General features: G+C 30.5%; 1 protein-coding gene across 47 annotated transcripts in view; it reads right to left on the bottom strand.

Moving 5' to 3' along the window:
• Positions 1-16,983, bottom strand: part of LOC145243461 (RNA binding protein fox-1 homolog 2-like) — a 486,106-nt gene that overhangs the window by 40,698 nt on the left and 428,425 nt on the right. For 17 of the 47 annotated variants that reach the window (XM_080106365.1, XM_080106379.1, XM_080106393.1 and 14 more), the window contains 4 exons: positions 16,304-16,399; positions 12,571-12,724; positions 11,805-11,862; positions 8,782-8,879 (listed from right to left, as the gene is read on the bottom strand). In XM_080106365.1, the coding sequence (XP_079962491.1) occupies positions 8,782-8,879; positions 11,805-11,862; positions 12,571-12,724; positions 16,304-16,399 (406 nt within the window). Of the gene's footprint in view, positions 1-8,781; positions 8,880-11,804; positions 11,863-12,570; positions 12,725-16,303; positions 16,415-16,983 lie in introns of all 47 variants that reach the window. The other 30 variants (XM_080106363.1, XM_080106360.1, XM_080106371.1 and 27 more) reach the window with 2 other exon arrangements.

Below are 16,983 nucleotides of genomic sequence, written 5' to 3'. Positions count from 1 at the left end.
AAACTGCTTGAAAAATAATCAATTCATCCAAGACTGGCTGTCATAAACAGATTTGATTGACAATTTAAAATAAAAATTAATCCATGCTGTCAAAAAATCTTCTTATAATAATATCAATTATATCTGAGCAATTCATTCTAATATAGAATATATAATGCAGTAGTGAATGGCCCAAGATTATCCATAATTAATAGCTGCCATTGACGGAGTTTTTCAATTGTATTTGAAAGAATCAATTCCAAAACCTTAGATGAGAAAATTCTTACAATTTTCAAACCGGTATTCAATTGCAAGAATCAATGGTGTCATTTGATTGCTAGCTTTAGCTCAACAACAGGTCTTCTTAACATATTGGAAAAAAGAAATCAAATTAAAATAAACTTCATTATACTAGTTAAATGGAAGATAGAACAAAAGATATTTTTTAAAATCTTCTTTAATCTATTTTTTTGGAAGGAAAGTGATCAACCGAGCTCCGATCTTTGCTTCTATGTTGTAAGATAATTCACAGCAAAAACTTTTTGCCACAACTGTAAAAAAAAAAAAAAAAAAAAAAAAAGACTTTACTTTCTTCCTTTGTGTGCCTAACAGTGAAGAGAGTTTCTTTTCAAGACCTTCCTGTCTGTGAAAAGACATTATCATGGGGCTGCTTCACTGTAGACTACAACATGGTCGTCTTCAAATGAATGTCAATAAGTACTTGCCATAAACTATCGTCATAAGTAATCAAATTTTGTTGATTTCACTCACCATTTTCAATAGTTATCATTCAACTGACAATAGATTCATCTAATTTAGCCTTCTGTAGCTTTTGGCATTGTTAAGTGGTGACATATATATATATATATATATATATATATATATAGTAGCTTCATTCTTGAAAGACTATGGATACACACTGTAAGGGTGCCTGCTCATGGAATGTTTGTGGCAAGAGTTGTGCAATCTCCAACCACACTCCTGAATTGGCGTTGTTGAATACCAGTGGCAAGTGGAGGTTCAAGACGACTGGAAACAATGCCGAGATAAGTGGAGAGCACATACAGCACCTAGAACTTCTATAATGGTCCCCCATCTGGTACTAGCCAGGCTCAATGTTGCTGAACTTCAGTGATCTGACGAGAACCGGTGTCACAGTAATTATATATATATATATATATATATATATATATATATATATATATATATAAACATATGATCCAAGTGGTTGACTATAGTTGATGACAAACTGAAAACTCCCTTTTAATTAGCTGCTACACTGAGATATAAGAGAGGACGCCACTTCATTCCCAGGATTACTCCACTTGCTTTTGATCCTTCCCTTATATCGCTGAGTGTTTAGCAATGGGGCTTCAAGTACAATTTTTAAGTCTTTGGTGGTACTCAACCAATGATTAAATACCTGTCTCTTATTTATTTCCTTAACTTTTCTACAAGAAAGTGTTGCTTTGAAAGTCATCCCCTCTTTTCGATTGACTAGCCTTAATTTAAACCTTCACCACTTCCGGTTTAGCAATGGAAGCAACGGCAAAGACATCACCACATTCTTTTTTTTTTTTTTCACATTCTTTTCCTCCTTCGTGGTATGGGTTTGAGCCTGCCTGCCTACTATAACATTTGTTTTTTTGTTTTTTTTGCTCAACATATACCTCCAAACACCCAGGCAACGCTGGGCAGCCAGGCTAGTAAATCATATAAGTCTTGCCATAATAGTGTTCTTCCTTCAGTCACTAATCAAATAAATTTTTAAAAAATGTCGGCTAAATCATAGACTGAAAACAAAAGTAATAATAAATTATCACATCAAAATATGATTTAAATGAAGTCACAGTAAACGTCATAATGTTCTAATTTTTTCTTTTTGAAATTCAAATTAATAAGCAAGCCATCACCACATTTCCAAAGTCTTTGTACAAAGATTATATATTCTGATCGTAGATATGCAAAAAGATTTTCAATCATTTTCTTTTTTTATCACCCATCAGTAACTGAGAAATTCAAGATACAAAGAAAAAAAAAAAAACTGAACATTTGATAGAAAAATTCTTTGATCAAGATAAAGTTTTACACATTTTTTTTTTCTTTCAAACACTATCTTATTTTGAAATCGCTTTGCTTCTTTCTTTAGACATGCCATAAATGTGATAAAAGATTTTTTACAAATATGTATCGGGTGTGTATTTTGGTAATGTGCTTTAACCGTTTCCTCACCTACCATTAGTTATATAAATTCAACTCCTGACTGACACTCAACCTGAATTCTGAGGCCCTCTTCACTGATATAAAAAAATAAATGACTTTTTTGTTAGCATTTAATGTAATTTTCTGTTTTCTGTTTTTTTTTTACAACAAAAAAATTCTTCGAGTAATTCAAAGTGATAGTTTTTATTATCAATGCATTTTTATTAATGCTTTCTATTAGTAATTTTATTTTGCAAAATAAATTTTTTTTTAAATACCCAAGTTTGGAATATTTTGCTTAATTATCACGAACTGTTGTTGTTTATTGTTTAATGTAGAAGAAAGAAAATGTTCTTAAAAAAGTTAAAACAGGATAGGGCGTTACATACATATACATATCAGTACATGTATTTAAACGGCCAAAGGATTTTAATATAATGCAAAGATAGAAATAGAAGTGCTTCTATCAGAAAAGGTAAAAGTTCCCAAAACCGTGCTGGTTTAGATTGGTTAGCTACATTTACCCAAGATATTTTAGATTCATGGATTAGTAAATGTTAGTCCTTCTCAGAATATAAAGTTTGCTAAAAGAGACTAAGTTGAATATATAGATTAAAGGTTTTGACAGAAATTATTTGGACTTTATGGCTGTTCAATCTGCAGTTGACAACATTAATTGATTGTAATAGACATGAACCATCACAGTATAGAACCTAACGTGTGTATGTGTGTGATACAGCATCCGTTTTTACAAGACTAGTTTCATGAACATAACGGGTTTATAAGTTTATAATTAGTAAGCTAAAATTTATAAGGGGGGAAAAAAAAAACTATAAAAGTCAATCAATTGAGCCACATATTCTGCAGCAAATGAAAATGGCATATTAAGATAAGGAAATTCCACTCAACTTTGAGCTATTATATTATTATAATTAAAATTAAAAGAAGTTAATCTTTTACTTTTTGCATGATTAACTCAGCATTATGCCTGATCAGCTTAGAATGGTTTTAAGTAACTTGAAAAATTATTATTAATTATTAATATTAATTTAGTATTGTGGCCAGTGCAAAACTAAATTAGGTTTAGCAAATATGGCAAACAATTACGGTTATTCATTTCTGTTCCTAATATACGCCACAATCATGTTGATACACCGGTCATTGCCAGATCACCAAAGTTAAGCAATGTTGAGCCTGGCTAGTACCAGATGGGTAACCATTTGGGAAGGCGAAGCACTGTATGTACCGCGAGGTAAAATACCAGGTTGAGAAACTGGCGCCATCTATCCTTCTCTTGAGGGTAGATCGGACTCTCTTAAGCCATGGTAGGCATCCCGTCTAGTGACGGTGTTACGATAAAAAATACCCTTGATAGCCCTAGCAAAGCATCAAGTATTCAGCTACTGACCAGATTTGAATTACACTACAAACTTGTGTAGTGAGTTCAATCTCGGCTGCGGCCGCGCTGGATGATTTCTGTTCCTACTTTAATATTATGGCACTAAAATTAACAAATATCCTCTACTTTTATTTGTTTATATAGCTGGATGAGCTCCTGATAGTAAGCTATGTTGGTTTTTTCATGTTGAAAGGAGCAGTTCTTAAATAAAAGAAAATGCAAATCTTGTGAAAGCCTAAAGAAAGGTAAGACATTTCAAGAAAGCTGCATTCAAACCAATGATAAGGACCTTCAACAATGGAATTTGAATGGAATCAATCCTCAAGACCACAAAATTTGGAAACTGGGATTGCAAACTGTAAGAAAACGTCAGACCTCTATTTGATGATAAAATGAATATGTGCATGTATGTTTTTTTATAAAGTCCTTTTTAAATAAATAAATAGCAGATAAAATGTAATTATGAAGAGTTTTCTGATCTAATATTAATTTATTGAAATGGAATGACTGTCATAGGGGAGGAAAATGGCATACTAGCTGTATGGTCCTAAACTGTAAAACAGTGACTTCAAATAAGTATGAATACAAATAGTTAAAATTAAGCATGTTAAAAATAAAGAAATTTTTACTTACTATTTGCATTTATTTACTTTTTTTTTTTTTTTGCTTTGTTTTCTTTAAAAACACTGCATTATTTAATTTATATAGTTAATTATCACCTCGTGAATTACTTCAAACGTTACTCATCAACAAAGAGATGATATATATAATCGGGATGAAATATAAATATATATTAGATATATATAATCGGGATGAAATATAAATATATATTAGATATATATAATCGGGATGAAATATATATTAAAACATCAGAAAAAAAAAAGTTTTTTTTTCTTCTTTATTGTGATTAATTTAATTTTGTTTATTTTAAGGTGTTCACTTTAATGATTATTAAAAATAATTTAGATTTTGCTATTACAAAAAAAAAAAAAAAAGAAAGAAAAATTATCAGAGAAAGTAATGAAAATTAACACATTATTTCCCATTTCTCCTTTTCTTCCCTTTTTTGGGGGTTTAAAAACTTGTAAGCAGTTAACATGATTGTTAAGTTAGACATGGTTCAAATGCTGATTGTAATAATAAAAAAAATCAATCAAGTGCTGAAATTGGATGCAGTTATCCCACATTCTAAAATCTAATTAAAAAAAAAAAAAAAATCAAACAAAGGTTAGTGCCAATGCAGAAAATTCCACAATCTCTATGGAAACTTTCATTGCTCAAGAAAGAAGCACGGCAAATAAGTCCAAGAGGAATAATGATATTAACAATAATAATACTAAGAATAATAGTGGTTATAATCGTGTGAAGATGGAGAACCTTAGAATTTAGCATGTGGCTAGTTGGTCAAGTCAGATGTTTTACAATTAATTATGCAAAAAAAGTAAAATAAAATAAAATAAATAAAATAAACCTATAAATCCCTTACTAAGTGTTATTTTTCCTTATAATTTTGATTTTTTATATAAAAATATTTCTTTCTAGTGGAAAACACAATTTTGTTCAAAGTATTTAGTAATCACTCTTTAGATGACATATTGCAAAAAGGTCTTTCATCTTATTCCATTGTTTTTTAATTAATCGTAGACTATCAGAGATAGAAAAAATGTATCGTTAGCAGACTTAAACAAATTAAAGTAAAATAGGATAATTTAACTTAAAATAGTTACAATGCAGTTAGTGGTTTTCTATTCTATTAAGAGTCATATATATATATTTATTTTAATTTTCTTCCTTTGAAGATTGTAATGCTGGGTATGGGGCAGCCAAACCAGCTGCCAACATTGCCCTAATTTTTATTCAAACCAACCGAGAGCTCTTTTTAGTATCGTCATTGTTCCCTTAAGTGCTATTGTCTGGATCTCTTTTGCACTTGGTTCACCAGGAATATTAGTTAGGTAGGACTTCAGGTTCTTCTTCATAATCCTTGTGGCACCTATAATAACTGGCATGATTGATATCTCTCTAAGATCCCAGTTTCTTTTCATATCATACATGAGACCTTGGTATTTGGTCTGTTTCTCCCTTTCAGCTCTGTTCAGACCGCCATCATTAGGAACACTCACTTCAACCAAGGTTGCAACTCTCTCTAACTTATTCCATATAACTATGTCAGGTTTCACAACAGCATTTTCAAGGTAGATGGCTGTAGGGATTACATGGTCGTAATGTATGGTATATAAGTTATTTCCAACTATTCTTTCAGGTTGATGTTCCCAGGATTTGCTGCTACATTGGATGTTTAATTTTTTATAGATGGTCCAGTGGATGCACTTACATACTCCATGTCTCGTTGTGTAGTAGCCATAAGATGGTGTCTCCACGTGTGCTTTGAATTCAATTCATTTTTTGTGGGGAGATTACCTATAAACTGCAATAAGTCTTTTTCTATTATGTTTTCGATGACTTTAAATATCTCCATTTCCTGTAATCAACACGTCTTTCTCCACGAAATCATTTTTGAACTGTTCAGGAGCATCATTAACAAGACAAAATCTTGATTCATCTGACCAGAAAACATTCTTGAACAAGTCTGTATCTTTCTTGCCATAACACAAGAAAAATCTCTTTCTATCATTGATGTTCTTCTTAGATAAAAATGGCTTCTTTGCACACCTTTTAGAAGAAAATCCCATTTCTTTCATTCATCTAGATATTGCATATCTAGAAAGTGAATTTCCAGCCCCTGTTTTGAATTCTTTACTATGGTCAACATAAGTTTTCTTTTGATCCTTTAAAACAGTTAATTTAAGCCTGTGGTCGTCCTTTAAAGTGGATGCTCTAGGGCGACCAGATCCAGATTTCCTTTTTACCGAGCATTCGACTTCAAACTTTTGACCAATTCGCTTCACTGCAGAAAGAGATATTTTCACATTTTCTTTTCTTAAAATATCAAAAATCTGCTTGTAAGTCATTTGGAAAAAAAACAAAAAAAACGTTCCAACTGTTTTGCAAGGAACATACAATGAGTTGTTTGGTGGGCTTCCACTATTCAACAAAACATATGTAAGATGTATTTCATAAAAATATGAATAAAATGTGTTGAAGAGATTTAGAAGGCTATCCCAACGCGAGGAATGGAATGTAGTCGGTGTTGAAGAAGAAAGACAAAAACAAGTGACAATTTGTCAACATACTTATCCCACACAATGCTTCAAGCAAACTACATCTCAGTTTTATGAATAAAATATTATGAGTGTGAATCAAATACATCAGATTTGGAATGATAACTATATATGTGTGTGTGGAATAGTGGATAATCATGTTAACAGGCTAATAAAAATCAGGACAAAACACATCACTAAAGAAGAATCAATATATTTCAGTCGATTCATATGGCCATAATCATTTGGTATAAATAAGACTACCAAATGGTTATAGTTATATGATTCAACTGATACATCCAGGTTATGTTTTCACAATGTTTGTGTCCTGATTTATACTAGGTTGTTGCAATACTTATCCACTATTCCATATACTAATACTCCATTTTGTCTGAAATTTTGGTTTTAGGTTTTAAACTCCCTCATATATATATAGATGGAGTTTGAATTGTTCGACCAGCAGAACAGTTTCATCATCCATAGTGATAAGTGTTAATAGTAACACAAAATGTACATCTTTGGATAATAAATACGCTTGAACTTCTGCATGTCAGTACAGTTGGGAAAGTGGAATCCTTGAAGGGAGTTTCAAAGTCTCGCAGTTCTGGAGAAGAAACTATTGGAGTACAAGGCTTTCTTACACCTAGAGATCTCTACTGTGAAGGGATGGGATTTAGATGCTTGTCGGGGGTATTTACGTTGAGGGAGTACAAGTGCTTGTAGTTCATCAGAGCCTTCATCGTTAAAGTACTTGTAGAACAGGCAGAGAGATGCAACATTTTGTCAATGGGATAGAGGCTGAAGCCTAGATAACAGTGCAGGATGTATCAGGTCCTAAACTGTTATCTAGGCTTCAGCCTCTGTCCCATCGACAAAATGTTGCATCTCTTTTGAACCCTGCCCAGGAGTGAGAGACTAGTAGCAGGTGCACCAGCCCAAATGTGACAACAGTACTCCATACATGGGCGAATGGTGGCCTTATAAAGGTATAGGATACTTTCAGATCTAGTGATGAAGTGTATAGCAAACTATATAAAATCACCTAAATTACAGCTAATTAAAATGAGTATAATGCCTTATTGTATTCTGAAAGATAAAATTATCAAGGGCACACCATGAGGGTTAATTGAAAAAAAAAAAAAAATCATTATTTCATTATTAATCTTGATTGTTTTATTTTTACAAACTAAAAATTATTTTAATTAAAAAAAAAAAAAAAAAAAAAATTCTGATGCCTTATTGCAATATGGTATAATCTAACAGATGATTACTAATACACAAATACAATATTTTAGGGGGGTTTTTTTCTTTTTTTTTTTTTCCTTTTTAAACCACTGTTCAAATTTATTTAAAAATAGTTTCCTTAGTTAAACGAGATCACCATGTCATCACATTCATGGAAGCAAAAAAAAAAAAAAAAAAAAAAAGAAAAAGAAAGAAAAACTCCCAGGGACATGCCCATCAGAGCCAACAACAGTTAAGTTTCAAGCATATCATGGTTTTGACACATCTTCCATGCAAGACTGAATTTCTTTCTTTTAAATAACTTCAAAAAATTAAATTCTTTCTTTTTTTTTTTTTTAATTTCATATCAGAAGAAATTGGGTAAGGGTTTAAAAAGAAAAAAAAAAAAAAAACAAGATATTCAAAATAACACGAAAAAAAAAATTATGAAAAAAAAAAAAAAAACGTAAATAAAATGTGTACGAAGCCGTGTCTACATTTGCCAATCTCTAATGCAAATCATGCTACCCTAAAAAAAATGAGAAGGGAGTTAGAGTACGCGGGTGGCTATGAATGTAGATGAAATTACCGATCTGCTATTTCTCTACTTAAAAGTAAAGTTAAGAAAAAAAAAAAAAAAAAAATGAAAGAAAAAACAAAACTTTCTGCACGCAAAACAGTTAAAAGAAACAAATGTAGGTCGCTGGGAGAGATTTAGAATGCTAAGCTAGATGAGATTTAATTTGTTTTCGATCTCAAAGGGAAGAAAGTTGTTTTGATTAATTAAAATTAATTAATCGTTTAACTATTACTTACCCAGCAGCAGCATACGTTGCTGCAGTTGCTACAGTAGGAATTGCATATCTCGTGGCAGCAGCATAACCTGCAGCTGCATATGGTTGAGTGGACACCAACTGCAAAATAACAGAGAATAGAGTCATCAAGGAACTCCTGCATCATGATGAAATATGCATACATAAATGCTTCGTACATAGGTATATCTAATCTGACTAAATATAATAATATTTGAAAAGTGTTTGAAGAAACAAATTCAGTTGGAATAATTTTGAAAAGCAGAAACAGTTTTCTAGTGCTTCTTTACTATTAAGACAAAATGGAGTTTTCGGATAAGAAAACAATGATTTCTACTGATTTTTTTTTTTGTCAATTCTAATAAATTACCATAGTAGCTTCCAAATCATGCAGTCAAAATTACCTAAATATTACTGAATTATTAAAAAAAACAACAAAAAAAAAACAACTTTAATCATGTTAGCAGGTGAAAAATTGCATCCATCTTGTTTAAATCGAAATAGAAAATTACTTCAAATTCTATTTTTTATTTTCTTTAATGAATAATTTGTTACCTTATAGATTTTCATTATTTTTGGATATAATCATCTTAAAAATACAAGGAATATGTAGATACCGTTGTTTTCATGTGAAATTCAGTTTTACGATTTCCGAAATAGTGTCCTAATAGTGTATGTAGAAGCGCCATTTTTTTTTTTATAGGAAATATCAGTCACTAAGTCAATAAGTCACAGGACTAATTAATAAAACAACTTTTAGACTAAATTCAACTTTATTCAGCAGCATAGTTTCCTCCCTGACTGACACACTGACTAATACTTTTTTTATAGAATGCAAAATACGCCTCCGTTTCCAATATCACTTCACTGGAGCCAAATCTCTTTCCCATAAAACATTCTTTTAAAGTCTATAAATAGCCAGTGGATATTAAGGAGCAGATCTAGAAAACATTGTGTTTGTGTAGAAATAACTTGTAGCATAATTCATTTAATTGCCGCCGTTTGAGATGGACTTGTGACATTGTGTATTGTCTTGGTGTAAGAGTACATTTTCTTTTACATTTGTGACTGTATTTTTTTTTTCTTTGCAGGGCTGATTTCTTCCTACAAACATACTAATCATTAGTGTTGGGACGATTAATCGGAATCGGGAATCGGAAAAACCAGAGCTTTTTGGGGTATCGGAATCGGTATCGGGGAAAATTTGAGCCTATTTTCCGATGCCAAAATCGATTCCTTTAATTATCCATTTTATTTTGTTCTAATAAAACCTCTTCCATTGCTTGCAGTAATAATAAAATGATAAATACTTATTTATTTAAAATCCTGGTAAGACTAAAATCTCTAGATCACACCCTCACAAGTGTGTTTTTACGTTTGAGAAAATACATGCACATTTAAGATGTATTTTTTTTTTTTTACATGGAGGTCACCACTTATCAAGGCCCGAAGGCCACTCATGGATAAGGGTTATTGCGTGTACAGTAATCAATGAGATAGTATTGTAGTAATCATTAGTATTGGGGGGTTTTGATAGAGTGTCTTAAGGGGGCGGTTTGTCAGGAGTTTGTTTATGTTGGACTTGAAGATGTCCAAGTTGTAGTCAGGTGGGAAACAGGCAAGCGGCAGAGAGTTCCACTGGCGTGCAGTTCTAAGAAAGAAGCTTTGCTCATGGAATCTACATTTGGATTTAGGCACAGATAAAGAGTGGGGAAAATTATTGACAGTAGTTTCAGCCAGACGGGTGTTTCTCGTGAAAGATTGGCGAGTAATTTTACAGTAATCGAGACAAAATAACGTTATAGTAAAATATTTAGAGATTTATAAAGAATCGGAATCGGGAAAAATATTGGAATCGTCCCATCTCTACTAATCATGCTTTATAATATTTGCTAATGATGGTGCTTCCTTTCTGAAGATAATACCCTGATCATACCAAAACTGTGGTGGATAATGATTGCATTTTTTACTGCTTATGTGGCATTCACCTGCTGTTGTGCATTCAGCTTGATTACCATTTCATTCTGAAATAAAGTCGTGGAGCCAGGTTTCATCCATGATCACATATTGATGCAAATCTCCTTTTTGTTGCATTGAAACAGTTATGAACAAGTCTCTAAACCATCAACACACATTTTTGATCAACATGAGTAAATGCGGCCCTCACTTTGGACACTGCTTTCTCAATACGACAAATGTTCAAACGTTTGCAAACACACTGAATTCTTCCAATATCTTCAACCACTATCTGATGCAATCAACCAAAGTGAGTTTGTGGACATTTTTTAATTGTTTCACGAGGCAACTGGTGAATTTGGATGACCTGAGTCTTTAGCATCATTGTGTCTGTACGATTGCATTTAAAGTCAGCAGGCCACCTTTCACACTTGGTTCCGAAAAGGCAGAATCTGAATAACAGGCCATTGCTTTGCTTAAACAGTATTTTTCCTCATCAGAAAATAATGCTTCATGGACACACAAAATTCAGGTTTTTCCATGGTTTTGAAAATTTGCAACAGGTGCTCTACTTAAGTATAATTTGTAAACTAATCTGATTGAGGTTAAATTCTGACATGTACTATTTGATGGTTAGTACTTTATAAAAATCATATAGATTTTTTTTAATTAATGGTGTCATTAATAATAAAAAAAAAAAAATTGAGTACATGATTTGTATAACACTTGCATTAATTTGAATGTTCATCTTTTCTTATACATGCAGTTAGGTTATTTATTACGTTATGCTTATTATATATCCATAACAGGTTTATATATATATATATATATATATAATATATATAACGTTTTGGCACAAAGAATAACTGATAGAATATATTTTATGTACATTAATTTGGTTTTGTTGTTCTAACATTGTAACATTTGTTAACCTGTTTCTAATGATTCGAAATCTTTAAAGAATTTTGGGTAAAGCGATACGCTCCAAAAATTTGATGAAAGTTACAAGTCTGAGACCGCAAACAGAATCTAAGCTCAACTCAGTATTGATAATGTGGAATTAATACTTACTTGGTACCTATCAGCGGCTGCATATGTGGCTGCTAAGAAGGGATCTTGGTATACACCTCTAGAAAGAAAGATCAAAGAGCAAAGATCAGTAAGAATACATGTAAAGTAAAAAAAGAAAAGAAAAAAAGTTAACTCAAGTCCATATTACTTTTAAAGCTAACTGAAATTGCAAACATCAGCCATTTTAGTAAATTAGCTTAGATCAAATGGTTTGTTGAACATCAGATCATCTTCTTGTATACTGATCTTCATACAGATTAGGCTACAGCGAATATTGTTTCATTATATATCAACACATCCATTTAATATAATGAGTCAAGAGACCAGGGCGCAATCCTTGGTCGACTCAGACCAAACATGGTACTATATAGCACTTTGCCAAACACTCAGTATTATAAGGTAAGGATTAAAGATAATGTAGTCATCCAGATAAAGGGGTGGTGTCCTCCCCTACATTTCTGGGTGCTTAACATATGTGAAGATGCTTACAAAATCGGAAAATATAACATTTGAAAATATTTTGAGAGCGCTCACAATTGCTGAAACATAGAATAAACTGCTCACATTAGTTGTTGGCTGTAGAGACGGTACATCAGTACGTCAGTTTTGACCACAGTTGATTTATTTATTTTGTATATCAAAGAAACAGGAATGCAAATAAAATTTTTTAAAAATTAAGAGGAAACTTTTCCACAGGAATCAAAAGAGATTTACCAAAAATCTAAGGTTACTGCGATAACTGAAAATTAAACCAAGTATAACTTACGCTGCATATGGTAATGCGGCTGCCGTTGTGGTTAGTGGAGTAGGATGTCTGAATGCAGCGGCCGCAGCAGCAGCAGCAGCAGCAGTGTAAGCACCACGGGCTGCAACAGCAGCAGCACGACCTCGGGTTAGCGCCACACCTCGCAGGGCAGCAGCTAAAATAAAAACGAAAGTGATTTATGAGAAACATGAATTAACGAAGATTAGATACTTAAAATTATATTTTAAATTAGCAACAAGAAAAAATATAAGGGCATATTATTTTTTTTTTTTTTACGTTTTGTTTTTAATTTCTTTAAAGTTTAGGGTGTTGTTTTTAATTACAATTCTTAACCAAGCTTTTTTATTTAATACTAATTCAAAAAAATTTTTTTTTTTAAATATAAAAAATGACAAAGATATATTTAATAAAACTTTATGAAGAAATAAAATATTTTAAATTTTCAAAAATAATAAATTAGAATTTTTTTTTTTTTTACAAGACTGATTTTTTTTTTTTTAGAAATCTAAAAGAAATTATATTTAAAAATAAACTAAATTTTAAAAGAGGTTGATTTTAAGGGTTAATGATAACACTGACTTTTACAAAGGTAAAGACAAAGACTAATTTGAAACAAAATCTAAAAAAATCGATTTAATATATGTGAAATAAAAGACAATAGAATGCATTTGAAATGTCAAAATAGGAGAAAACAATGTGCTACTTTCTAAAATCCATGTAATTCATAATTCATCTTGTTTTGAACAATGCTCAATAAATATCGATTTCTATAACTTATAATGAGATAAAATTTAAAGTTTTCTTTTTGCAAACAGAAGCCATTCTTTATTTTCCTTTGTAATTCTGATAGAAAACAAATACTTCTTTAAAGACAGATGAAGCAACAAATTGAACCTCGATAAAGACATTGATGATGAAAAAAAAAAAAAAAAAAGATGCTGACATGTTTAGTAATGGCTTTTTTTTTTATATATATATATATAACTTCAAATGAGAGTTCATTATGCGGAGCAGTCATGCACCTTTTCAATACTTCTTCCAAACTATAAAGATTATGGAAATTATTAGCAAAAACCACACATCTTTTATTTAGTACTGAATTATGTTTTTATAAACTAGTTCGACATAACCAGCATTGTCCAGTATGTAGTAAAAGTCATTTTAATTGCTTATATATTATGTATAGTAGTAGATGACTGCTGTTATAGTTTTCAATTTAAAAGGAGTCAAAATCCTGAACTTGATTCTTAGGTGATTATTTTAAAAATTGTCTAGCTAGTCCTTTGTTTATTTTCTTAAATAAACTATAGCCATCTGCATTATTATTACCATTAACACAGTATGACAACAAATGAAAATTAGCTAGTCAAAAGCAACGTTTGATTTTGTTAGCTTAAATGCTATTCTAGTCAAATTTGATAATCCAACAAGATAACTTTATATACTAAATTTTTTTATTTATTTGCAATGTAATTTTCTAATTGTAATTTTCGTTTTCAATAAAGTAGGGAAAAATGTGTTTTTTCTCAGTAGAATTGCCAATACACCACAGCATTTTCAACAGAGTTTATTAAAAAGGTATCTTAATTGCTCATGTTTACAGTCAGAAAAAAAAAAAAAAAAAAAAAAGGTTATGCAAAGAAATCACAACACAATTTAATTATTAGCAGTAACAAACAATAGAGAGAATAACTGATCGATGATTTTTGCTTATCGAACACTGAGATGTATTATCTGAACTACTATTTTCACAATGTTTCAGCCAGTGTAACCTCAGGTACTTCTTTTCAAATATGTCGAACTCAGAAATCTGCACGAAATTTCAAACAGAATCCTTTATTTAATCCAGTCAATCATTACAGCCAGAAATATTAATGTAGTGTTGTATCTTCAGCCTCCAACCCCTTGTACAATGGATGAAGGGATTATCAGTCAATTCCAAGCGACAGTATTTTGGAGGCTGAAGATTAAATCCTCACTTATAGGTCGTACTATCTAAGAATAAAATAATTAGTTAACGCTTTCACATGAAAACAATCTACACCATGGATTGAATAAAAGATTTAGTTTAAGATTCTGTATAGATTTCTGTGTTTAACAAGAGATGCACCTTGAAGGATACAGAAAATGAAACGTCAAAATCAGAACGAACATGAAAATAGTAGTACAATTAATAGAAATTATCAATACTCATCACGAAAATGTTCAAAGTACAATATCACAATATCTTAGTTTAAGAAATAAAAAAAAAAAAAAGATCCGCTTTAAATATTTGAATTTACTGCCTTCCTTAAATGATCCACTTAATTACAAATTGCAGCAAAAAAAAAAAAAAAAAAAAAACTAAGCCTTATAGTCATTCCTTTGATTGACTTTCACATAATGAATGCAACAGTGTGATATTTTATTTTTTTACATTCTTTTATGAAGCATTTTCAATATTGAATTTTTTTTGATTATGGATGCTTTTTATCATAACACAGCTAAAACAATCTTCATTATTTCTATTATTAATAATTATCCTCCATCTTATTATTGTTGTTACGTTTACTACATCATGTTCACGTATTCTTTGTAATATTTCATTATCAACTTGATCTATTGTTTATATATAAATAATGTGTACACTATTATTAGAATTGTAGCTCTATATTAATATTGTTGCTTTTAATCGAAATAGATCAAATGGATTTACAGCACCTCTCACAATGAGTAATAATCAAAAAGATATTGTCTTAATTTTTTTGTTTTTTTACTTTTTACTTCTGGTTTTATTATTTATGATAAATTTAAAATTTTTATAGCAGAAAAAAAAACAAAAAAAAAAAACTAATATTTCAAACACTATTTCTTTTGATATAATTGAATTTTTGTTTAAATATCTTTAAAAATTTGAACGACGCCATCTTTGCACAAAATGTTTTTATTTAAATGTTTTTTTTTAATTCTACTTAAATGACACCATCTTTGCACAAAATGTTTTTATTTAAATGTTTTTTTTTAACTCTACTTCAATTTTTAAAAAAATTGTAAATAAAACTTTTTTAATATTTTATTAAATCTCTTTACAAATGAAGAAAAAAAACTATTTAGAAAAAAAATTAACTGAAAATGCGTATATAACAATGCACTTGTAAACAAAACTATTATTTTAAGTTATGAGTAAAAAAAAAAACTTGTACATTGTTCTTAGTTCAATTAAAAAGTAAAATAAAATTAAATTAAAAATAAAGAAAAAGTGGTATTAAGACAAAATATATCCTTTTGGTTGTTGCCTCTTCTAGGGTGCTGCAAATCTATTTGATCCATTGTCATCTACTTGGTTGATATATTTTATAACCAACAAAGCAAACATAAAAATAAATTAGAATCAAAGACATATTCCAAAAGTTTATCTTTCAGAAAATTTCCTAAACTATTTTAACTAAGAAAACATTGACGATTTAATAGTGCACATCATTAGCAATAATATCCAGCTATCTACTTGATTAATGGTTTAAGTAAAAGTTATTGTTTTATATATGTCTGATATACTTTGTTATGATTGCTTTTTTTTATCTGTGCAATGTGGTCCAAATAGTAGATACATAGCATTGCTGAAAGCTAAAAGAAATTGAAGGAAGCAACATACACTGGCGTCACAAACAAATGTATAGGTAAAACCAGTGTAGATTTCTTTGAGTAGCAGGAAAGAATTAGAGAGCATCCCTGCATATAAAAAACATGGAATCACCTGTGTCGCATTGGTTGGCGAGAATGGAATCGGCTGTGCTACATGGGTTGCCGGGAATGGGTTGATCTGATCCATATATTTGCCACCAGTTCTTTTCTGTTTTATAAATTACTTATTAAAATTTAAAAAATAAAATTAAAAAACATTTGCGGCATATGTTTTAGAGAATTAGTGAATTTTATTTGATCATTTGTTAACACAGAAAACTATTCACACACCTTGACTCTAATGGATGAAAAAATAAAATGTTGAAATATAGGCTCAACTTGGTTTGCTATGCCATTGTTAAAAAAAAAAAAAATAAAAAAAAAATAAAATACACGAAAAGTTAGTGATAGGAAGTCAGTGCAGAAATATGGAATATACATTAAAATTTCTTTTCTTTTGGAAAAAGTACAATATTTTACGACAAAAATATTGCGATAAAAATTCAACAACAACAAAAAAAAAAAGATGAGGATATTTAGAAAATAATAGAAGTGTTGAAGAAAAATTTGGAAAATCCGTATAAAAAAACAGCTACAGAAGTAAATAATCTTGACGTATCTCAATATTGACACAGGCATAGACAGCTGTTTTGTCGTTTATAACTCATCAGTGTGGCTAGACGTAATAAGTGTATTCACACAGAGATTCAAAACCGAAATGTGATCAGCAGCGAAGCACCTATATATATATAT

This window comes from Euprymna scolopes, chromosome 22 (genome assembly GCF_053919585.1).
Source record: "Euprymna scolopes isolate OS-2025 chromosome 22, ASM5391958v1, whole genome shotgun sequence".
In the NCBI taxonomy this organism is placed as follows: domain Eukaryota; kingdom Metazoa; phylum Mollusca; class Cephalopoda; order Sepiida; family Sepiolidae; genus Euprymna; species Euprymna scolopes.
Note: the sequence above shows the minus strand (reverse complement) of the source record. Positions and strands in the feature narration are given on the sequence as shown.